General features: G+C 46.7%; 2 protein-coding genes and 1 long non-coding RNA gene across 4 annotated transcripts in view; 1 reads left to right on the top strand and 2 right to left on the bottom strand.

Annotated features, from left to right (window-relative positions):
• The window catches only part of LOC309691488 (bone morphogenetic protein receptor type-2-like), a 28512-nt gene extending 16328 nt beyond the window's left edge, over positions 1–12184 (top strand). Inside the window, exons 7-19 of the mRNA XM_082509154.1 lie at positions 1811–2044; positions 3437–3551; positions 4221–4381; positions 4471–4618; positions 4713–4849; positions 4988–5124; positions 5259–5451; positions 5538–5628; positions 5727–5806; positions 5887–5988; positions 6073–6276; positions 6417–7452; positions 7787–12184. Coding sequence (XP_082365280.1) covers positions 1811–2044; positions 3437–3551; positions 4221–4381; positions 4471–4618; positions 4713–4849; positions 4988–5124; positions 5259–5451; positions 5538–5628; positions 5727–5806; positions 5887–5988; positions 6073–6276; positions 6417–7452; positions 7787–8100 — 2952 coding nt within the window. The 3' untranslated portion in view covers positions 8101–12184. The remainder of the gene's footprint in view (positions 1–1810; positions 2045–3436; positions 3552–4220; positions 4382–4470; positions 4619–4712; positions 4850–4987; positions 5125–5258; positions 5452–5537; positions 5629–5726; positions 5807–5886; positions 5989–6072; positions 6277–6416; positions 7453–7786) is intronic.
• On the bottom strand, positions 11710–14379 carry LOC309691521. 2 transcript variants are annotated; one of them, XR_014272032.1, is made up of 4 exons: positions 14224–14379; positions 13903–14019; positions 13628–13721; positions 11710–11812 (listed from the first exon to the last, which is right to left on the bottom strand). It is a non-coding gene; the product is annotated as an uncharacterized lncRNA (long non-coding RNA). The 2 variants fall into 2 exon arrangements; XR_014272033.1 differs by having other exon boundaries at positions 14282–14379.
• A 1237-nt stretch (positions 14380–15616) lies between these two features.
• The window catches only part of LOC309690427 (titin-like), a 175415-nt gene continuing 166720 nt past the window's right edge, over positions 15617–24311 (bottom strand). The window contains 6 exon segments of the mRNA XM_082507460.1: positions 15617–16971; positions 17243–17563; positions 17775–17928; positions 18014–18504; positions 18850–19006; positions 19119–24223. Of these exon segments, the coding sequence (XP_082363586.1) occupies positions 16679–16971; positions 17243–17563; positions 17775–17928; positions 18014–18504; positions 18850–19006; positions 19119–24223 (6521 nt within the window). The 3' untranslated portion in view covers positions 15617–16678.

Here is a 24311-nt window from a genome sequence, read left to right as displayed (position 1 = left end):
CGGAGCGCTTTTGAAAATATGTGGTGTCCTGATAAACTGAGCAGATATTTGAGGTTTACACAGCTACATTCTCGCCTGAAAATATGTTAAACGTTTATTTTGTGACCCAGAAAGAATAATAAGAGTAACATTAAAACTAACTAGCTGCCGCCATTGTTGGAAACTGGGCTGGGCCGCGCTATGAATTCTGGGACACAGCTTCTTCTTCTTCTTCGGGGTTTAACGGCAGCTGGCATCCTTGTACATGCAGTGCTGCCATCCTCTGTTTCAGTCCGTTATTACACTCTTAAATCCTGCTATTATTCCTGCGTCTTTTGTGATCTTACAAAGCTTCAAACGACGCGTCGACTATTAAATCAGTCGTCGACGATTTTGATAGTCGACGTAATCGTGACTAGTCGACTAATCGTGGCAGCCCTAGTGGAAACATTATGGGTTCGGTCAGACGTGGATCAAGTAGACACAGTGTGTAAACTTTGCTACGGTGTCGTAGCTGCACCACAGAGCAACACTGCAAAGTTCACTAAACATAGATGTTTACATTTTTCATTTGTTTCTTATATTGCAAACATTTGCACTGTTATCAGTATTTGCACTATTTATTATTATTTTTCAAAGTCATTATTCAACACATTGTAATTGTTAACCCTTTAAAGCCGGGCAGAGGCACGCTCCGTTTTGCGTAACTATTTTTAAATCCCTGTAGAACCGGAACCGTGTAAGCTAGCACAATAATTTGTTTTGCATATGAAACCGGAGGAGTTGTACTTACATCTTATGCCATCAGCTTGTCCTCGGCCACGGTTTCCTTCCACATGAAGTTTTGCAAAAATTGCATAAAAAGCGCTTGCAGGAACAAAAACATAATATTCCAGAAACACGTTTTGCCGATCCGATCAGCTGTTCGTAACACTTCCCACAGTGAACAAGACGTCAACGCGAACTATCGCATGTACGTCATTTCCTGCCCGAAACCGGAAGTGATGTCATTTTTGCGGAAAATGCAGTTTTTTACTTGTAGGCATTAAAAGCCTATACTGGTGTTTTTATAAGTCATGTTTGACTCTATACTTTTCTGAATAGTTGCTGGGATGCTTAGAACTCGAATTGCACTGCTGGAAATAGTTTATTTTGATGCACCTGCTGTTTTCTTTGCAAATTTGCATCATAGGATTGTTTTTTCGTTTTTCCTGCAGTATATAAAAATTGGTGTATCTCCAAAATAAAACTATGAAGACACTCAAAATAAATTTCCTGTTGTTGTAAACTATTTTTTGCAACTTTATTGTATTTAAAGTTTCGAGGGATAAACCTCTTAAATTTCTCCAAGTAGAAATATATGTAAAAAAACCAAAAACGATTTTCAATTTTTTTGTAGTTTATTGCACTTTTTTGCAATTAATGTAGTTACTATGGACTTAATGCATACATATTATTAAAATATGGGCTATAACAGTTGTATTGATGTATAGCAACTTGAAATGCTCCCAATGACACTACAGCATGTAAAAAAATAATATAAGCTCTGGTGGACTTGGTTCTATAGTAGGTCTTAAAGGGTTAAATAAATATCGTCAAATAATCGAGATCTCAATTTCAGTGAAAATAATCGTGATTATCATTTTTGCCATAATCGAGCAGCCCTACCTGTAACCTTTGACCCCTTTGTTGCACTGTTCCTTTAAGGGAAGAGGCGGGGCCATTAAAAACAGACCAATCATAATGATACAAAGGTTAGAGGTTCAACCTCAGATTGATCCCTGAGGAACGCCACAGCTCACTTTCCTGTTTCTATCCTCTGTCCTGGCAGCTGATTGGTCGAGGCCGTTACGGCGCAGTGTTTCGCGGTTCTCTTAACGAGCGCTGCGTGGCTGCCAAACTCTTCGGCTCAGCTAACCGACAGAACTACGTCAACGAGCGCTCCATCTACTGCGTGCCGCTGCTGCAGCAGCACGACAACATCGCCCGCTTCCTGACCGCGAACGAGAGGACGACGGCAGACGGACGCCCTGAGTTTCTGATCATCATGGAGTACTACCCACACGTGAGTTCATCACAGCAGGTCTGAAGCTCGGTCACGGCGGGTCCCCGTGGACCCACCGGAGGACTGAGAGAGCCCAGTCCTCCGGTGGTGGTCAGGGGAGCAGATCTGGCCCAAAGCAGGCATGACAGGCCGAGCCCACTCAGAGTGAGTCTGACTGCTGAGGCTCAGCCATTGGTCAGATGACCTGGCTGAGCCTCAGGTGTGTTTGGACCACGTCTGACTGCGCCTGCTGTCTGAGCTCTCCTGACCCGCCACGTTCATGCCTCTAGCGCCCCCTCGGGGCAAACCTCACACATTCAGCTTGTCTACTGTCACCCTGTGGTGTAATGGGGTCTGCAGCCTGTGGGGGCGCCAGCAGCGCCTTCACACAGTCTCACAGTGCAGCTGTCAGCCTTCACCTCTGCTCTCCATTAGTCTGTTATTGTGCTGGAAGACGGCGCCTTCACACCCTCTTCCTGTCTGGAGCCTCTGATCTCACACACACACACACACACACACACACACACACACACACACACACACACACACACACACACACAGATCAGCTTTCAAACCTCCGTCAGTCTTCAGATTGATTTCTTCCCTTCCAGGCGAGCAGACTTTACTGTTTCGTCTCTTGAACCTGAAACACGCTTCAGATGACCTCACATCATTTTTACAATCTGCACCTTTCTGACATCATCAGGGCTCAGAAAGTTTCCCAACATGTGAAAACATGTTCAGACTCTTGTTATCAGTCTGTATCTCACACACAAACAGACACACACAGATGCAGTGATGTCTGGTCTGGTGGGTTTCTGCATTCCTCTGCAGCCCTCAGACAGTAATTACTTGTTTAAGTGTCTGCGCTTACACACACACACACACACACACACACACACACACACACACACACACACACACACGGTTCATCTTAAGGCTGAACATCAACCATGAAGTCGCCACTTTAACTTTCATCGTATCCAGTTACAGAGTGAATATATGGAGCTGCCAAGATCAACAAATAAATAAGTAAGAAATGGATATTAAAAATAAACGGTACCAACACAGAGCAGCTATCTGAACGCTGCTCCAACAGAGGTCGATTATCGTGTTAATAACTTTACCTCCTCACTACGTACGACTCTGGATACTGTAGCTCCGGTGAAAACTAAGGCCTCAAATCAGCCAACGAGCCAGCGTTTAACGTTAACTAGTAATGACTTCATGAACTTCTGGTCATGTGTGCGAAGGCAGCAAATGCTTTTGGCAGTGTAGTGTACAACATGCACCATTCATGCTGCAGGAACTTCCTGTAGTGTCAAAAAGATCAGACAAAGCTGCATTTAAGGGTCAAACTGTGTGTGTGTGTGTGTGTGTGTGTGTGTGTGTGTGTGTGTGTGTGTGTTGCAGGGCTGCCTGTCTCACTACCTGTCTCTCCACACTGTGGACTGGCTGACCTGCTGCAGGATGACTCACGGCGTGACCAGAGGCCTCGCCTTCCTGCACACTGAGCTGCACCGAGGAGGTAAGATGACCTCGTGTCGCTCGTGCAGAGTCATCCTTGTTTCTTCATCGCAGGCTTTGATCACACAGACAGGAAGAAACGGTGCCGCTCTCAGGGTCTATTTTCAGCAGCGGATTGGTCCGTGTGAGGAGCATCTGGAAACAGGTGCTGTGTCTCCCCCTGCTGGCTGGAACAGACCCAGTCTGCTGCTTTAGTTTGTTTGTTTAGAGAACAAATGACATAAATGGAATACTGGAATAATAAATATCTAAATATTGGGATGAATGGTGCTGATTTTGAGGTTGGAGGATTATTTCTCTGACAGCAGAGGCTCTGGTGGATAACGGCCAGCTGTTTATGAACGTAATATATGTCGTTGTCACATGAAAAGAAAGGATGATGTTTCTGATGAAATTATTTTTCTCTTTAACAGTAAAAACATTAAAAGGCTCAGTTTGTCATTCTTTCATGTTTCCATCGCTGAACGTGTGTCGGAGGAAACAGAACGCCTTCTTGGCTTCATCGGCAGCTTCATGACGTGAATGCCGTCATCGTCCGGCTGCGTTGCTGTGAAACGTCTGCACGTTGCTGTCTTTGTTTCTTCCTGTTTGTGCTTTTCTTTCCTGCTGATATGTTTGTTTACCTGGTCGATTGTAAACAACAACAAACACGTGTACCCGACTGTCTCAGACCAGCACAAACCGGCCGTCGCCCACAGAGACCTGACCAGCAGGAACGTCCTGGTCCGGGCCGATCTGTCCTGCGTCCTCGCCGACTTCGGCCTGTCCATGAGACTGACGGGACCCCGGCCCTGTCGCCCCGGAGACGACGACACCATGGCCATATCTGAGGTCAAAGTTCATAAACGTTCGCTCTGATCTGATGTGCAGGTGAGGAATGAGCAGAGGGCGGAGCTGATGGATGGTGTGTTTGTGTGCAGGTGGGGACAGTGCGCTACATGTCTCCGGAGGTTCTGGGCGGAGCTCTAAACCTCAGAGACTGCGAGTCGGCGCTGAAGCAGGTGGACGTCTACGCTCTGGGTCTGCTGTACTGGGAGAGCTTCAGGAGGTGCTCCGACCTGTTCCCAGGTACGCAGCGCGCTCACCTGCACACCGTCTGCTTACACACAGTAAAGTAGCACCACCTCAGCTGACAGCGTGTTTGTGTTCACTGCTCGCTCAGGGGAAGCGGTGCCAGAGTACCAGCTGGCGTTCCAGGCCGAGCTCGGGAATCATCCGAGCTTCGAGGACATGCAGAGCCTGGTGGTCAGAGAGAAACACAGACCCAGGTTCCCCGAGGCCTGGAAGGAGAACAGCCTGGTCCGTCTTTCAGTTTGATGTGGTCAGATTGCTCCACAGCCTGAACCTTTGAAGTTAGACAAAGGTTCAAAGGGTAATTCCCAAAAGTATTTTGGATGTAGAGTAATCCCAGCGTGTCTCTCACTCTGTGTACTTTAGTTACTGCGCTCGCTGAAGGACACGATGGAGGACTGCTGGGATCAGGACGCTGAGGCTCGGCTCACCGCTCAGTGTGCAGAGGAGAGGCTCTATGAACTTACACTGCTGAGTACACACACTGCAGCACACAACCACAGGTACACACAGTACCACAGGTACACACAGTACCACGAGTACACACGATACCTGTGGTACTGTGTCACAGTAAATGCACAGTGTAAAACTGAGAGACAGGAAGTCTGGATTTCATGCCTTCCTGTCTGTCACTCAGGAATCTGTCTCATGGCCGGTGGCCTCCTCACGGTGGCTCCGCCTCCCCCTTCATTGAGGATCTTCATGTGGGCGTGGTCAGAAATCTCCAGGGAGATGACCACCAGGCATCATTCATCAAGACGACTGTGAATGGGGCAGAAGGCGGCGAGAAGAACAGGAACTCCATCAACTACGAACGGCAGCAGGCGCAGGTAGGAGCTCGGCCGCCATTAAAGCACACCTGAACGAACCGTTACCGTGGACGCGTCTCATCGCTATGTGTCCGTCTGTCCGTCAGGCTCGGCTGTCCACAGACAGCAGCGTGTCCACCACCACCATCCTGACCCCGCCCACCTTACTCTGCACCATCTCTGAAACTCAGCACACAGGTAACAAACAGCCACGCCCCCGACATGAACCCAAACACCTCATTAAAGCAGCGAGCACAGCTGTGACCTCACATGTTTCTGCTCCCGCCGTCCTCCAGGTGGCGCCGTGCCCAGTGTCCCAGTCTGCCTGCATCTCACAGAAGAAGACCTGGAGGCCACAAAGCTCGACCCCAGAGAGGTTTTAACCTTGAAGTCTTTCTTCAGTTTCAGTGGCCTCCATCCCGACACACTAACATCTGCCAACATCTGTGTCTGCAGGTCGATAAGAACCTGAGGGAGAGTTCTGATGAAAACCTGATGGAGCACTCACAGAAGCAGTTTGGCTCCGAATCACAACCCACCGACGTGCTGCACCATCAGGTACACACAGCTGAGGGCCTGTACAGCGCGTGGCTGCCGATGAATGAACGTATCAGACGCTCATGCTTGTTGCTTTTGTTCCAGGTGAACAGCTCACCATCCACCTCTCATAGTGGCCTGCGGGCTGTTAGAGGTGTAGATAGCCCTCCTTCCTCCATCCACCCACTCCCCAAACAGCAGAATCTGCCTCAGAGGCCCACCAGTCTCCATCTGCTGCCCAAAGTCAAGGAGAGCAGCTTCACCTCGTCACGGCTGAAGCTGGGGAAGTTCAAGTCCAACCACCGACAGGTAGGGCTTAGATGTGACCGGGTTCTCCAGCTGATCCTCAGACAGCTTCGCCGTGACTCGACTCGGTGTTTCACCAGCTGAGCTGAAGCTGTATCAGGCGGGCCAACTGTGTCACTAATCCAAAATGCTTCATGTTCCAGGTGGAAACAGGTGTTGCCAAGATGAACACAGTGATGGTTGCTATGGCTGCAGAACCACACCTGGTAACCACGGTTACTAACAGCACAAACGTGAGAAGCAGTGCTGCAGCTGGAAGAGAGGTCCAGCCTATCACAACGGCCGGCAGCAGTCACAGCGCAGGCGTCCCCACCCTGGTGACGAACGGTGTGATAGGCGGAGGTCGAACCAATCCGGCGGGGCCGCAGACGGAGGACGAGGAGGGGACCATGGATGGAGGGGTGAGGGGAGGAGAAGACAGCCGTTTGAATCTCCTCAACTTCAGTCCTGATGAACATGAACCTCTGCTGAGCAGAGAGCAGCTTCCTGCTGAGAGCGAAGCCCCTCCTCCTGCTCATCATCGTCACAGCCGCGCTGGAAGCATCTTATCGGGCCGAGGCTCGAACTCCAACAACAACAACAACCGGCTAGCCCTGGCTTCATCAGCTGACCCTCCCCCAACTTCTGACCTGGAGCAGAAGGTTCAACTTTCTGCTCCTTCTGGTCTCCTTTCATCCAGCAAAGCCCTCTCACTGCAGGCCCCTCCCACCACCCACAGTCAAAGCGAAGGTGTGGATACAGGTCTGTGTTTCCAGGAAGACTCTGAAACCACGTCGACCCCCAGATGTGCCCAAAACTCAAAAGGTCACCCAGTGCGTTGTGTCACCGCTGCTTTGCCCCGAGGCTGCAAAGATTCTGACTTAACAAAAGCTTCAGTAAGCCAGGCCTCACCAGGACCCGACGCCCCAACAGAAGCATTAATCCTCCTTCAGAAACCTTCATCACCAGGAACTCCAGGAGCTTCGTCTCCAGAGGAGCAAACCCTCGAAGCTTTGGGATCTGAAGTTTCAGACACCACAGCTCCTGCAGAAGCTTCAGGTCCACAACTTGCAGGTCTCCAAAGTTCAGCTTTAGAGCCACAGACAGCAGGTCTGATGCGATCCCAGGTGGGACAGACCAAAGCCAGGAGACCTGAGCGGCCCTGTTCCCTGGACCTGTCCTCTCCCTGCACCTCCTCAGGTGAGTCATGTTTGTTCTTGAACTTTTAAACAAACTTATAAGCTGCAGGTTCCAGTTTTTCAAAACTGGCTCGAGCTGGACAGTCTGTAGCTGATTACACCGTGTACCACGACGTAACCAGGTCATCAGAGACAAACTGATTACAGTGATCTGTCTCTAAAACTCAGTACAGTACAGCCGTCATTATCAGCGTGTCAGGGCTCAGTCAGATCAGTCGAAGGCTTGAACTCCAGGTTTTCTGTGAGGGATCTGCAGCATGGGTGACCTCTGCAGCTCCACAAAGATGCAAAAACAGTGCAAACTCCTCACATCTGTAACACTTTCTTCTCCTCAGATGATGCTTTGGTGGTGGATAACGGCAGTCTGAGCGCCTCAGGGGAGAAAATCAAGCGTCGGGTCAAGACTCCATACACCCTGAAAAAATGGCGTCCGGCCTCCTGGGTGGTTTCCACAGATACGGCTCTTGACCCGGACTTCGAGTTTGACGCCAGTAGCAGCCAGAACCAGTTCTCATCCGGTGTTTGTAGAGCAGGAAGTGTCGGCATGCCTAAATTAAACCAGTCCAAATCCAGCATTGCGGTCTTTTTGGTTGGAGGCGGCGCCACGGCGACCACCACCTCTGAGCCCGACGGGATAACCTGCTTCTAAAGTGATCCGAAGTTTGCTTTTCTTTAAGATCTCATTAATTTTCTTGCTCTTTGTCTTCCTCTTCTTTTGTTGTGGATAAACGAGTCGGTAGCTGATACCTGTGTGGCCCCCGCAGCTCCAAACCAGAACCAAACCCTGCAGAGCCGACTCGGAGCTGGATGCAAAATCCGTCCCTCAGCAGGAACTTTTCATCAAATGACAGAATTTAAATTTCTAGTATGTGTTTGTTCATGGACAGGACCTGTCCTGTGATCAGCTGACCTCTGACACGTTTCCTAGATCAGGTTACCTGTGACGACCGAACAGTGGTGGTGTTGGTGATGAGGCCAAATGATTCTTCTGTGGCTGGTGGGTGTAGTCAGCTGTTTGTAGGGGGTGGGCTTGATCTACAGGAATCTCCGTTGGATATTGAAGGAATTCCTTTCCGGAATACTTTCAGGCTTCGAAGGACTAGTTGTAGCTGCGAGCCTAGAGATCTCATTTGGTGTCCAAATGAAAGAAGCTTCCAGCTCCACAGACTCACTCCCGGCTCAAAAATCTGAGTGTACCTACAGTCTGTCGCCTCTTTATCTCTGCAGGTGTGTCACTGACCCTGTCGTAGGACTGAAGTGTCTCCAGCTGTGACTGCCAGTGTGGGTGGAGGTCTTCCCTCATGTTTCCTGTTGTGAGTAGGATGTGGCCGGCTGCTGAAGGGCATGGCCGAGAGCTCGTCGTAGGTCTGAGTGAGACATTCCCTTTGAGTTCTTTAGGCTTGTTTTCCTGCTGTGTCCTGTCCCACAGAGGGATCTGAATGCACTCAGCATCATCTTCTTTCACTTATAAGCGTTTGTGCTGCTGCTGCAGGACGTTGAACAGGACTAGCAGTGACTGTTTGGGTCTGACGTGGATCAGGGGTCGTCCCCTCTGAGAGCTCGATGCTGGCTGAGGCCTGAACCCAGCACAGACTTAAGAACTTCCCTGTTTTGGTAGAAAGGTTCATGCACCTCTGGGCTGGTAGTGCAGGTAGTCTGAATGACCAGAGGTGATGTTATCAAAACAGCAGTCATATCTTTATGCACTTTAACAATGAAATTTATTTAGGGACAGACCTTATAAAGGATACCTGGTGCAATTTTAGCAGTAACATTGACGTATGTAGGACGTCGTGTCGGTGTTGGCGTGTCTTTGTGCAGTAGTGGTGTGATCTGAAGAGGCGTTTCTGCTTGAAACAGTCAATCTAGCTATGCAGCTGCTCACGATGCCTCCTGTTGACGGTCTGTTTGGTTCAATGTGCAACAGATCGACAACCTTACTGTTGGACAACCTTTATTCTTTTTTATCCGCACTTTGTTTTACCGAAGAGTCTCGACTGCCTTCAGAGGTCTGCTGCAGTCAGCGCTGGAGAAAAGACGAGCCAGCGTCCCGTGGACTTTATTAAACCACGTGACCTGCGAACGTGACCTGCGAAACCTCGGCCATGTACGACCTTCTCAGGTAACAACACTGACGTCAGCAGGAACACCTGTTTGCTTTGTAAAATGATGAGCAGGAGATGAAACGAGGAGAAGAAGAGGACAGCAGCCATCAGACTGTACAGCTCAGACTTTGTTCCTGCTCATCACAACACGTTAGGTCTCATTTCCTGTTCCACCTCCAAGTAAACGCTTCCATCCTTTCAGTTTCAGACCAAAGGTGTAGCTGCTTCGAGCTGGGTGGAGGTCCGTGTGTAGGCTGTTTACACGTCACTCTTTCCTTTTGACTGTTCCAGAAAAACCAAATGTGCTCACATGTTTTACACACTAAAACATCTCTGTGCTACTCAAAGAACATATATGCTAACAAACACTACTGCTACATCGTTACAGCAAGTAAATAAGCTCCGCCCATCAAAGACGTGGGTTTGTCACACCTATCGGTCCTTGGGCGCAGCTCATCATTGAGCACTGAGCACGTATGTTCTGCTGATTTCCATTTGATGTGTGCTCCTCGCAGAGTTCATGTAAACGTGGGCTCTGGAGTTTTACAGAAACAGGAAGGAAACAGAACTCTGCTTTCTTTGTCTTTATTTTTATTTGACTTTGCTTTGTGTTTCAGTTTTTTATACCAAACTGACTCTTTGCTCCTGTTTCTCCGAATGTTTCGATTTTTTATAAATGCACGTGTAACCTTTTACATTTATATGTGTTTATGTGACACTTCTCCTTTAAATGTGCACTTACTACAGGAAGTTATTCACATTTAGCACATTTCAAACTAACAATATTACAGCATCAGTGCAGTCAGCTGAAATATGATCATACTGTTAACTTTTATTGATGCCTTTCAAAATGATCTGTTTTGTTATGTCTGTGTTTTATACCGTTTGTACTGTTTTTAGATGCTGATGTGTGTATATTGTGTGGGTCATATCATGCAGCCTGACCGAGTGGAGGACTAGATGTAGATCTCTCACACTTACTGACTGAACCTGATTAACAAATGTGAAAGCAGCTTTCTGGAGTCGGTTTTAACCAACAGATAAATAATTAGTGATCATTTCCAGAGAACAAAGGCCATTAACTCGCTCAGACTTACTCTCTCCAGCCTCGATTAAAGAGCAAACCTTCAGAAAACACGCTCTATCAGCTTGAAGAAGAAGGTTTTTTTCGGTCCAGAAAACCACGTCGGTCTCTGTGGTGTTACCGCCACCTCTGTGTGACGTAGCATTGGCTGAACAGCGCCTCCTGTGCCCACACGTGGTAATTACAGGTTTCCAGACAACATGAACCAGCAACAAGCACCTCAGATGTGTTTCAGTAGAATAAAACTGGTTTGTGTATACGGACTTTGGCTTAAAGCTAGCCAACAAGAAAAAGGCTGCCTGCGATTTTAATTTACAGTTATGAAGCTCCCGCTGCATTTCTGTGCGGCGCACAAACGTCTCGATCGAGCGTTTCCTCTCGTGATGTTTGCCAGCTGAGCGATAGCCTCACGGGTAAAATGATTTTTGATGCTGTGACTTCTGTTTGTAACTCTGACTCGCAGCGTCTGAGTGGTGATGTCATGGTTTCTGAGAACAACGGAGATGTTAGCATAGCGCTGAGCTCCATCGTTACCACAGACAGTATAACAGACGGAAGTGATGTTGCCCGCTGATGTCTGAAGCCTCTAGATCAGCGTGTGACATTTTGAAACCAATGTCCCACGCTGTATCAGTCCCGCCCTAAGAAAAGGGGCGGGACTGATACTGCTCACTCATTGGCTAACAATTTCTGAGCAAAAGTTTAAAAAAATGAATAAATTATAACATGAACATAAATTTTTATTCGGTTTGACATGAAACAATTGATGGAGCTCAAACTCGTTAGGGAAGTATTTACCGAGGTGACAGACGTCTACAGGACAGGAAGTCTTGTTGCACCCACAGCTGTTGCCCCCTGGTGGCCTTTAAAATGAGTGCAGGTTTAAGGCATTTCTGCTTTGGCAGCAGTTTTCAGTTGCGTCCATCTGTTATACTGCCTGTGAGAGTTAGTATGAGATGTAAACCTTACATTTAGATCTGGTCTTGTTACTGAAGCACCTGCAGAAACAACTGAAGCTGTGGACTGCTGGACGTTCTCCGTTCTCGTGGCGTTTAGCTCGTGGCTAGTGCTGATGCTGAGAATGTGGCGCTGTGCCGCCGCTGAGGTTCCCTTTAAAGTCTTTTACTGTAGCTCATGTAGTCCTCATAATGCTCCGAGATTAAGCTCTCCACCTGTACAAACACATTTAGATGAACATATTCAGCACATTTAGCCTGCTGCATGATGGATCACATGACTGAAGTTCTGTCATTGGTTAGTTTGAACGTTCTGTGCTCCCGTGGTGGAGGAGTGGATGATTTAACCTGATAACCATCTGTGTGTATGATAGCTTCCAGTACTGTAAATACTCTGTGTACGTTCATATGGGACCAACTACCACAGTGTATACTGTATACATGCTCACAGCACCTCCCACACAGCATGCTGTACAAAGCTGCAGATTAAAGCTGCTGCTTCATGCTTCCATCCCCACATGTTGTATCTCCATGTAGACAAAGTATCGCACGCTTCACTTCATCATGAAATAAAGAGCAGAGGATCCATGTGTGCACAAGTTTCATTTATTATGTGTACTTCCTGTGAGCAGGTGTTCATTAGCAGGTGACTGAAGTGTGAGAAACTGCATGATTGTGACTTACAAACATTTGTTTCTGTGCGTCTGCATTTCTCTAAGCGGGTTTTATGGAGTGACACCTGCAGACCAGAAGAGTTATCATTTGATATTTATAACATTTAATATCTGAGCGTTATGTAAACCTGAGAAAAATAAGAAAATACTGATGGCTTTTATTTGGTGGAGCTGGACATTTTATACAGACTGAAGTGGAGAGTGTGTCCTCAGTTATAAGGTACGGATTTTAAAAGATCTTCAAACAGAGTTTGGAGTAAAATAAAGTAAACATAAAGGAATAGAAAGAAACTTCCACACAAACTTTACTGTATAAACAGCTTTTATGTGTCATGTTTTATAGTTTCATTGCATGTTTAGGGTGAACAGAACACACATTACTTGATTTAGATTGTATTCTTTACTGGAAACCAATAAAAGCCTTTTTAATTGTCCTATTTTTAAGTTGCTCTCAACACCGTGTTTAGATTTTGAGCGTGGGAGGGGAATCTTAAATATGGCATTTTCTACTGGAGTTTGGCGGGAGTTACGTGACAATAGCGCAGCGCAGTGGTGTAATGTCAGTATTGCAGAAGACCGGCTGTTGGCACCAGAAGGAAAGCGAAGCATGTTTTTGTTGTGGGCGGAGGGAGCCAGCTCGTATCAGTGGGCGGAGCTTGTCAGTCTGCAGACTAGTGATGTGCGATACCACTGATTCCCTTTCTGATCTGATACCAAGTAATATTGGTGGTATCGGCGATACTGATCCGATACTTTGTACAAAAACTTATTTTTTTTACTGTATCTTTTATTGTATCTCAAATTATAGCATCATAATGATTACAGGACACCAGATTACTTGTTCTTATCGCTGAATAATGCAGAGTTCATCATATAGTAATAAAAAAACAGAAGTTGTGCCTATTTGAACACCTTGCCTGCCCGCAGCACTAAAGCACTCCGCGAGAGACGTCTGGCTCACCCTAGCAGCATCTGTCCCGCTCCTCCTCTTCAGTTCGCCTCAACATACCACACAAAGATCACTACTCTCCTCAGTGACAACAATACCTATGAAGCCTTAAAACGAGACCCCACAAGCAACTACAAAAAGAAAGTTATAGCTTGCCTTCAGGACCTTGAAAGAGACAAAAATCATTGACCGCCTCACATATCATATCACTTTATCCAGGGGATGCCATACCCTGCATTTATGGACTTCCTAAGATCCACAAGGAAGGGGTCCCACTCAGACCCATTGTCAGGAGCATAAACTCAGCCACTTACAACATCTCGAAACACCTTGCTACCATCCTGCACCTCTTGTGGGGAACATCCCACACCACATCGAGAACTCCACCGACAACGTCCAGAAACTTACCCTGGATCCAGATGAAACCATGGTGTCCTTTGATGTAGTCTCCCTCTTCACTTGCATACCCACCACGGAGGGAATGGAGACCGTCAGCAAACAACTACAAGAAGACAGCTCGCATTAGCATAGCACTGTTAGCATGTTAGCTGTCCAACAGGAGTGAGACAAACATTAAATCACAAACATGACGATATTTAATACAAGAAATCATGATTAGATCTAAACAGCAGATATATATATATTTAAATCAAACAGATAGCTTATTAAATGCTTCTTTTTACCTTTTAATCAAAGGTCCACACCTGAACCTGTGCTCAGGTGTTCCTCTAAAGCAGGGCTCTCAAGCTGTGGGCCACTGCTGGCACTACGGTGGCCCTGAGAGGCCAAACAGACTGCAACTTAAAAAAAACATCAGCAATAAGAAAAACACTGCAAAAGTACACAAAACACAATGGAAATAGGAAAAAACACAAGTGTTTCTGGGGAGACAATAACCCGACGGACCCGTTGCAGGAACCCAAAACACGGTAGGCGTGTTTTATCATGATTCATATCATACTGATGACGGATCTTTAGGCTAATAGTCAGGCTAACACTATTACCTCTCATCTTTTCTTTCCTCACAAAACAGATAGATCCCCCACTTCTTTCAATTCTTACTATATTTTGGTTCCTGTAACTGGTCCGTCGGGTTATTGTCTCCCCAGAAACACTTGTGTTTTTTCCTATTTCCGTTGTGTTTTGTGTGCTTTTGCAGCGTTTTTCCTACTGCTGGTGTTTTCTTAAGTTGGCGCCGTATGGCACTGTCGTCTCATTGGACGGCCACTTTAGTGTTCAAGTAGTACAAACAAAACAAAACAAGTAAACACCCACAAAGATTTCCTAAAATGTTTGGTTTTTTAAATTTCAAATATTGTATAAAAACACACACTTTTTTACCCCCCTCTTAACAAACTGAAGCCTTTCATTGAGTCACCAAATGAACACCTGGCAGCACTTCTGTTATCATTGTGTTCGTATTTAACAAAATAAAAGCGCAGACATAAGTGTACACATTAGTTGTGACTCTCACTGAGCTAACACACCCAATCCCTCAGCATGTTTGTGCTCTCTGCTCATGTTGCCTTCATATTCAATCATTTTTGGGTTTTTTAAATAACTTATTTTAACATTGCACTCAACAACAAACAAATCCCCCCTAACAAAAAAAAGTCAAACATCAAACTGCGTTATATTTTTTCATGTCAATGTACGGGCCACAAGTAGGGGTGATACGGGCCGCGAGTTTGAGACCCTCTAGACTCACACCAAGCTGGCCCAATCACATCTTTGAGAAAACTCCCCTTACAGGTGGGATTGGCCCTTCAGAAAAAGAGTGACAAATGAAATGGATGGAACTGTGGCAGATGATGAAGATGGGCCCACTGAGGAAGACCTGTAGAGGCTGTGTGCAGCTGAAGCTAACGGTGGACTGTTAGCCCATTAAATGAGAGGTGATGGTCCACGTCTCTACACTGGAACATCAGACCTGTATGGCTCCTCCTGCAGGTGTATCTGAGCAGTCCCTCCAGAGCCTGGCTCCGGGGCATGGGGTCCTGGGCGAGATCATTAGGTTATTTGTTTAATTGGACTTAGTCTAATCCCACATTCACATTTCCCACGGAGACTCATCAGTCTGGTCCTGGTCGTGTAAACCGCTCGTAACTCGCCCTGATATCCAGGGGTTACTTTATTCTGACAGTTAAATATTATAAAACAACACTGACGTGAAGGTTTGTTTTCTGTATGTGACAAACAACAAGCAACGGGCCACTGAATAACAAACTATATAAAAGTCATTAAATAGAGCACAGTCCCATTAACTTCACTGAATTATCATGTTTCAATCCACCTGAATGTAATAATTATCTGAATGGGAAAATCGGGAGGAAATCCTCAGATCACTGTGAAAATGCTCCATCATCTCCACACAATAAATCCAGACGAGCGTGTGTGTAGTGCTGAAATCATGCTTTATTAAATCAGTAATGCACAAATCTCAAGGAGGAGGAAACAATTCTACATCAACAGATCAATGAACTCAAAGTGCAGGGCGAGACTTAACTGCTTTCTCTTCACGGGACATGAAGTCCCTGTGGCGAACGAAGGAAACCCTGACTACTGACACGGTGAAACGACTAAAAGCTACAAACACTCAAACACACAAAGCATGTTGCTAACTGTCCTCCGAGAGACGGCGCTGCTTCTGCACAGAAGAGCCGGCTCTGACTTTCTCTTCACTTATTTGGCCAGGAGATGTTCTGTTTTCCAAAGCCAGGCCGGCCGTCCTGCGCCAGAAGCAGCGCTCTTCATTAAAATGATCTTAACGCTCCGAGTGCAGGCCGCTCACACTCGGAGCCGGTCATCAAATTGTGGTGGTACGACACAGTCGGTCTGAGCGCAAGGCCGTTTTGCGCTGCTTACACGAGGGTAATGAAAACAGCACTCGGGGTCTTACGCTCATGGTACAATTCATATGAAACTGTAATATCCCACGCTCAGGAGCGCGTCCAAAAAACAATAAAATAAAATAAAAAACGTTGTCCTTCTGTTTCTGATTTATAACGTCAGCAGGGAACCTCTCTACCTGCCGAGGCAATCTTAAAGACTTCAACTTACCGTTGAGGCACAGATTTTAGTTTCTTGGTTTCACAGGGTATTCGTTCCAGCGGAAACTTTCTCCTGTTCAAACATTTGTTCTTTTGTTTCAGTTAATATTATATTGTCATAAATAACAATGCATACATTTCCCATAACCGTTAAATTCGGCTATATACATTATGTACATGTCACAGAAACGTCTGTCAAAAATCCTAAGTCATAACTGTCCAATATGGCACATTTTATAACAACTTTAGACTTTAGTCTAGTTTGGCATAAATTAATGTCAAAAATAGTTCATATTTACAAGAACAGAAATCCAGATCTTTATCAAGTAGGATTATTGGTGCTGCGTCACTAAATAAAGAGGTTCTGGATGAGGGAAACGGGGGACGTGAATTGACTTTGTCTTCCTTTTTACATGGACCGAATGCGAATGTTGACGGTTGCAGAGTCGGAGCCGAGCTCGTTGGACAGTCTGAGGGTGTACGCTCCGGCATCAGCCTCCTTCACTGCAGAGATCACGAGGGTGGAGAGGTCAGTGGTATTCTCCACGTGGTATCGCTCATCCCCATTGGGGAGCGTCCGACCTGAGCGGACCCACTGGACAGAGGGTGTGGGGTCTCCAGAGAACATCCCCACTACGGTTAGAGACTTCCCCGGCTCTGCGCACACATCCTCTGGAAGAGCTTCGACCTTTGGTGGAGTGCCTGTTAGAGAAGAGAACGTTGGATGAAGACTCTGTTACGGTCAAAGGCTGTGTGAGAACAGCAGGCTGCTGGTGACGACCATGTGTTTGTCTTCCCTCGTATGTTGTTGCAAACATATCAGTGCAGATATTTGAATCATAAGCTGATGATAACAGTGAGAGGAGGAAAGGAGAAATGCCACAATGCTTTCACCATTACAGTTGCTGTCACACAGAAACTCATTCGGGTCCTGCTGTCTGAGTTTACATGCACATTTTGAAAGTCGTCTCACCTCTTTTAATCCCCGTGGTGAGGGCCTTCAGTGAGGACGAGGACTCGGCATGCGTATGAGCAGACATTTCCATCATCGTGCTCCTGGAGCTCATGGAAACCACCGACTCGGCCATCGTGGCTGACATGCTAGTCGCAGACATGCTCTCAAATGAAAACCCGGCAGCAGCAGAGCGGGAGCTGCTGCTGACACTGCTGGCCTGCATGGAAGCTGCTTCCATGTGAACTGAGGAGGCCATGAATCTTTTCTGCATGCTCACTGCAGTGTCAGTAGAAGCTCTTTGTTCTGCGATTATAATTTTTGTCGGTTCTTCAACAAGAGCTGTAAGGATGCAGATGACAAGCACATGGCTCATATCACAATGTGCACAGTTACTGCAAACCATTTGCGTACACTGAGTGTAAGCTGAGGATGCTCAAGTGCCTTGGATTTCCACTAAATAGTGACTTTGGTGCAGTCCAAGACTCATTAGCATACAAGCTAATTAAACACACTGTGACACGGTGTCTGAAACGCAGCGGCGGTAACTTACTGAGGACGTTGAGGGACGCAGTTGCAGAGCACTGTCCAAACTGATTTTTGGCCTTTACTGTGTATTTCCCACTGTCTGCAACTGTGGCTTCACGTATCTCCAGAGTATACACATTCTTAGAGCGGCTCAGTTTCAAGTTTGATGTGACAGATATCTGCAAACAGTTAAGTAATTTAGAATTGGCTTAAAGACTAATTCAACTGGCTGATTTCCATAAATCTTCTGAAGAAAACACTCACAATCATGTTGTCTTTCAACCACTCCACTTCAGGAGAAGGCTCTCCTGCAATTTCACACATGAATTTCACATTTTGTCCTTCATTAACATTCTGGGACCTGGGCTGCACCAGAAAATGAGGCGCGTCTGATCGCTTGGTGGTGACCGTGGTGTTAAACTGACACCGGACCAGTCCTCGCTGTGTTTGCGCCTCACACGTGAGGATCCCCTGCTCATGCTCAGTCACCGTCCTGATGGTTAGGGTGTGGTCACTTCCAGATACTCCATATCTGTACTGCTCCGAGTTGGTCAGTTCAACCCCATTTAGGATCCATCTGACGTCAGAGGCACCAGGGACGCTCGCCCTCAGTGTTAGAGACTGGCCCTCTGTGATCGACATCTGGCTGTGGGAGGTCTTCACCTCCTTTACAGAAGACGAGATTTCTTCATGGATCATTTCTCTTTTTACAACTTCCTCAGAGATTTCAGCTTTTGTTTTGGAGCTCTTTGAGCCTAGAAAAGACATAAGAAAGACATTATGTCAGGAAAGAGTTTAAACTAGGCGTGTCAAACTCATTTTACAGCCATCTCCACATGATAACGAAAAAGCTGCTGTGATAAAGAAAGAAATCTGTCAGCACGACTCTTTGGAGTTAAATGGGAGAACACGCATGAGGTTTAAGGCCTGGACCTTTTGTCCAACACAATGGAAAATGGCTGAGAATAAAAATGGGTATCACTTTACCCAGCTCCTAATTTTTAAAAATTCTGCAGTCGCCAATTTCACTGAAATGCAGACGTAATTTTGACACCTCTGGTTTAAACATTTGTAGGTGTACAAATCAGGTGTAGACTTACCTTGTACACTGACAGTACACATAGTTGAAACTGCTCCAGCGCTGTTTGTAGCAGTGCACTTGTACACCCCACTATCAGAGGCCTCCAATTCATAGATCTCGAGATGAGCTGAGCCAGAATCCTCAAATAATTCATACTTTCCACCTTGAGACAAAACCTGCCCATACAGAAAATATGACTGGATTTCTAAATAAGGTAAATATGATGCATTTCCCTCAAATATTATTAAAAACAAATTCTGGAATAGTTCAAGTGTTTGATTAGGTTACCTTTCCATCCTTCATCCACGAGATTGTAGGTGTGGGCTCTCCTGTCAGCTTTACTGACAGCTTCACAGCAGAATCAGAGTACGCTGTGATGTCACTCAGCCCAACAGAGAAGGACGGCTTCTTTCCAAGAGGCGGTGACATCACTCTCTTTGGCTTGATTGGAGAAATCGCTCGTTCCTTCTGAGATGTGACTGGGGATTTGGGAGTAGGAGATTTTGGGGTTGGAGATTTGGGTGTTGGAGATTTTGGTGTTGGGGATTTTGGTGAGACTGGAGACTTCACTCTCTGTGGTGACTTGACTGGCTCAGGGGATTTCACCCTCTGGGGAGATTTGACCGGTTCAGGGGACTTTGCAAGAGGGGATTTAGCTTCTGGAGAAGTTATTCTGGGAGGGGCAACCACTTTCTCCTTTGACTCAGACTTCCGGATGGTCAGGGTGAAATGGGCTTCTTGTTTGCCTCCAGCGTTTTCGACTAAGAGAGTGTAGCTGCCTTCATCTGACATCTCAACAGAGGAGATCTCAAAGGAGGAGTTGTACTGAGTAGACACAATGTGGTGTCGGGCAGAGGGAGCAACAACTGCTCCTTCACGCAGCCAGCTTATAGAAGGTGCTGGTTCGCCATCCACATCACATTCAAATCTGGCAGTGTGTCCCTCCTCTAAAGTGAGGGACTGTGGCTTAGTCAGAATTTTGGCAGGGACACTGGGCTTCTCCTTTGGCTTCTCAACAACAGTAGTGGTCTCCTTCACAGTCTCAGTTACAGCTTCCGTTACTGATGTTTTAGAGGATGAGACGTGATATACCTCTGTTTTGGTCATCTCTGGCAGATGGGCAGATGGAGGCTCCTCATCTTTGCGAAGTGAAGAGAAGGCAGCGTATTCATCTGCTACATCTAGTGTGGCATAGTCAGAAGTCTCTCCTTTGGCATTCTTGCAAACCACACGGTAGGTGCCAGAATCTTCAGTCATACAGTTGATGATCTGGAGAGTCAGGACTCCACTGATGTTGGTCATGGTATATTTGCTGCTCCCATGGATTTGTTTTCCATTGTGGAACCACTTGACCTCAGGTTCAGGTTTGGCCTGGATATTCAGGGTAAATCTTGTGTTGGACCAATAAGGTACACGATGAGATCGCATCCTGACAGTAATCCGTGGGGGATGGTCAAGGCTGAAGGGTGCTTGTGTCACCACCTCAACCTTTCTCTCTACAGATCTTCTCTCTGATCTCAGAGCCTGCTTTCTCTCCTCATACCTGGACATGAAGTCAACCTTAGGGAGTGTCACATCTGTCTTGACAGCCTTTTCTGGGGTAGGGGATCTTTTCCTCACGGGCTCTGGGAGCTTTTTGATTGGTTTAGGGATATATTCTGAGGTAAAAGCTGTCAGGTGCTCAGATTCTGTGACTTCAGAGATTCTTGAAACAGCAACAGTGCTTTCCTTTTGTGAGATTCGTGTCTTCTCCTCAAACTCCATTCGTTTGAGTTCACTCTTGTAAGAGGTGATTCTCTGAGCAGTCGTGTGTGGCCGCAGCAGCTCCTGGTCCTCTCGTTCTTCATACACCCTCTGCTTTTGTCTTGGAGGTTTATAAGTTGTTTTGTCATGACGCTGGCGGAGATCAACAAAACTTGGGCCAGCCTCATATTTGGATGGAATTCTGTAGGAATCATATCTGTGAACTTCTTCTTCCTCTTCATCGTCACCGTAGGTCCTTCTAGGAGATGAGGGACGCAGGGCAGACAACTCAAAGCGAACTGGACTAAGGCTAGGTGGAGAAGCGGAGTAGCCAAGCTCCAGTTCTTCCTCCAGACGAAGCCTCTCCTCCTCAGTTCTCTTCATGGACAGATACTCATTCACAGGAAGCAGCAGCTCCTCATCTGACAGGTCACCTAGAGACCTCCTCCTGATTCTGTGGTAGGTCTCCATCTCAGGAGAAGGAGTGCGATGCCTTGCTGGCCTCACAGTCTCCAAGTCATCCTGAGTCATAGATGAAATGCGCCACTTTGGCTTATATTGGTCCTTAATCCTGATTGGTACCTCATAGAACTGCTCCCACCGAGACAGACGGATACGCTTCATCCTTTTCTGTGGGATTTTCTCCATTGGCTCAGGGAATTCATACTGATCCCGCAATTTCTTATACCATTTCATGTCAGAAAGAGGTTTGAAGTGTTTTATTTCTACATCTTCTTCAAGAACAGCTGGGTTAACGATACGAGGTGTGGGGACAACATAGGGCATACGCAGTCTCTTCTCATCTGCTCTCTTCTTCCTCTCCTCTTGCTCTTTCTGTATCTCAGCTTCAGTCTTCTCACCCTTCTTAGTTGTAACAGCAGGTTTAAACATGGTGGCGGCTTCCCTGACAGCTTCTACTGCTGCAGGTGGTAGGGGGGTGACAACAGTGCCAGCCAAAATCTGAGAGAGCCTAACTTTTTTGTCTAATTCTTCCTTTCTGGCAATCTTTTGCTTCTCCTTTTCACTGGGCTCATATTCCTTCTTTACATGAGCGGTGCGCTCCACTTTCAGTGTGGCCTGGCAACTGGCGGATCCAGCAGAGTTGGTAGCAGTAACTCTGTACACACCAGAATCCTCAGGAAGAGTGTCCTTCACATGAAGAATGTAGTAATCCAGGCCCTCATGGACAACCTCGATGGATGGTCCAAAGGCTAAAGGCGTGCCATCCTTCTCCCATTTCAGTGATGGACGACCAGATACTCTGATCTCAAAACGTATGTCCTGGCCCTCCTTACAATCGATATTTGCAAGCACACGTTTAAACATGGGCCTCAGGGTGAGATCTGCTGGTTTAGGTCGAGGAACAACAGTGAGACGAGCCTTGCAACTGTCATCCCCATACCTGTTACGGGCCACAACGCTGTACTCTGCATCATCTTCGGTCTCCACATTGTGGATAATCAGCTGGTACAAGCCCTTGTCACTGATGAAAGTGTATTTCCTTTCATCATGTCCAGGGATAAGCTTTTGTCCAGATTTGTGCCAGATGACACGAGGCTCAGGGTGCACAGTAATGGTAACACCAAAGCGCACATCCTCACCCATATAAGCTGTATGGTTGACCAGAGGAAGTGTAAACTCTGGTGGCTTCTGAAGCATTCTGGCAGTATCTACTCTGCGCTTTGTTCTCTTAACCACACGGGCAGTGAAGAAATCGCGGTAAGACCTAACACTGCTGATAAACAGCTCAGCGTAGGCACTGTCCTCACCATACTCATTTACAACCTTGCATCTGTACGTGCCATCATCTGCTCTTGTGACCTTATTGATGGTGATTACTGCCAGACCATCTTCATATTCAATTTCATACTTGTCACTAGCTTCAAGTTGCTTGACACCACAGTACCATGTTACTTCAGTAGTGCTATCATAGTTGTCAATGTTGCAAATGAACTTCACGTTGTCACCCTCATTCACCACTGCGTGGCCAATCTGCCCTGCAAGAGGACCATGTTCAAATGGTGCAATTTTCACCTTAGCAACAAAGACGCCACGCTGAGACCTAATGGAACCCCCGCTAGCCACACGGGCACCAGAGACAACAGTGTTCCACTCTTTCCTCACCATTGTCTGGCAGTATCTCTTGTGCCTGCCAGTTGGGATTGCTCTGGCACTGATCTCCTCTGCAGGTTTGGTGAGCCAAGGATGTGCCAGTGCCTCAGCTGCAGTCATCCGATGCTTACGCTCCTTTGTCATTAAGCGGTCTGTGAAGTCTAGTGCTTCGACACTGACTTGCTTGAAGGATTCATCATCATAGCTGTAGGCTGCACTGGAAATGTTGTCGATCGTCTGTTGGTTGGTTTCAGCTGTGAACGGATTAAGGCCACTGAGAAGCACATAGGCGAGAACACCAACCGACCACATGTCAGTGACTGTGCTAACCATGTCACACTGGTGGATCTCAGGGGCAGCATACTCTGCTGTGGTATATTGAATCTTGATTTGGTCTCCAGGAGTCAGGTGTCTGGACTGTCCCAGCTCAATAATCTTCACATTCGAGCTGGTTCTAGTAGTGTATATAATATTCTCAGGTCTGATATCAAAGTGTCCATAACTCTGAGTGTGAAGGAACTCAAGAGCTGAGCAGACTTGCCTGATGTAGTTAACAATTTCACGCTCATTAAGTTCAAACTCTGCTATACTGAGGCGCTCAAATATGTCAACACCTGAGATGAAATCATAGATCATCACCAGCTCCTCCGGGCTGTCGAAGGACTCGTGGAGGAGAAGGTAATTGGCATGTCTGGCCAAATTCAGTGTTGCAATTTCTTTCTTTACTAATGTCTGATCAGCACCTCTCACTTTGACAAATTTAGCCATGTAAGTCTTTTCAGAGCTAATTTCAACACAGCGGTGGACAATGCCGAACTGCCCTCTGCCCAATTCCTCTGCAATGGCAAATTTGTTGTGCAGATTCTTGGCATCAGAGTGTGGAGCCTTGCTCCTGGGGACATATCCTGTATCATCAACCTCCCTGTCATAGAGCAGAACTCGGGATTTGTCCTCTTTTGTCATGACAGGTCCACTTGACTCAGATGGGGCACTCTGTCCAAACTTGTTTTCAGCAATAATTCTGAACTGATAGCTCGTTCCGCCAAACAGATTGGTAACTGTGTAATGGGTGTCACGGGACTGGGCAACACGCTGCCACCTCTCAGCTGTGGTGGGGCACTTCTCAATGATATAGCTGATGACCTTACTGCCACCATCATTTGCTGGTGCCACCCAGTTCAGTGTCACAGAGTCTCTCGCGACATCACTGGCTTTGACACCACGTGGAGGATCAGGCACATCAGCTACATCCAGCTCAACTGTTTGCTGGTCAATGCCAAATCTGTTCTTGGCACAGACGATGTAAAAACCAGCGTCCTTCTTCTCCACTCCATTGGGAAACACCAAAGAAGTGAATGATCTGGTGACAATGACCTGGTAGTGTCCATTGCTGTCAATTAGATCTTGTCCTTTTTGCCATGTGATGACAGGATCTGGTTTTCCACTGAAAGGAATCTTGATATTAACCACCTCTCCACGCAGGGCAGGGATGGCTTCCTTGTCCTTCAGATTCTTTGGCAGGTTGATCTTGGCAGGAACTAGAAATCAGGAAAAAGTTGTTTGAGATTTCATGATATATATGAATCTAAATAGCTCTTATAATTACATTGTTTTTTGTTTTTTACA

This window comes from Aulonocara stuartgranti, assembly GCF_965226115.1.
Source record: "Aulonocara stuartgranti genome assembly, chromosome: 16".
Classification (NCBI taxonomy): domain Eukaryota; kingdom Metazoa; phylum Chordata; class Actinopteri; order Cichliformes; family Cichlidae; genus Aulonocara; species Aulonocara stuartgranti.
This window is presented reverse-complemented; position numbering and strand designations above follow the sequence as displayed.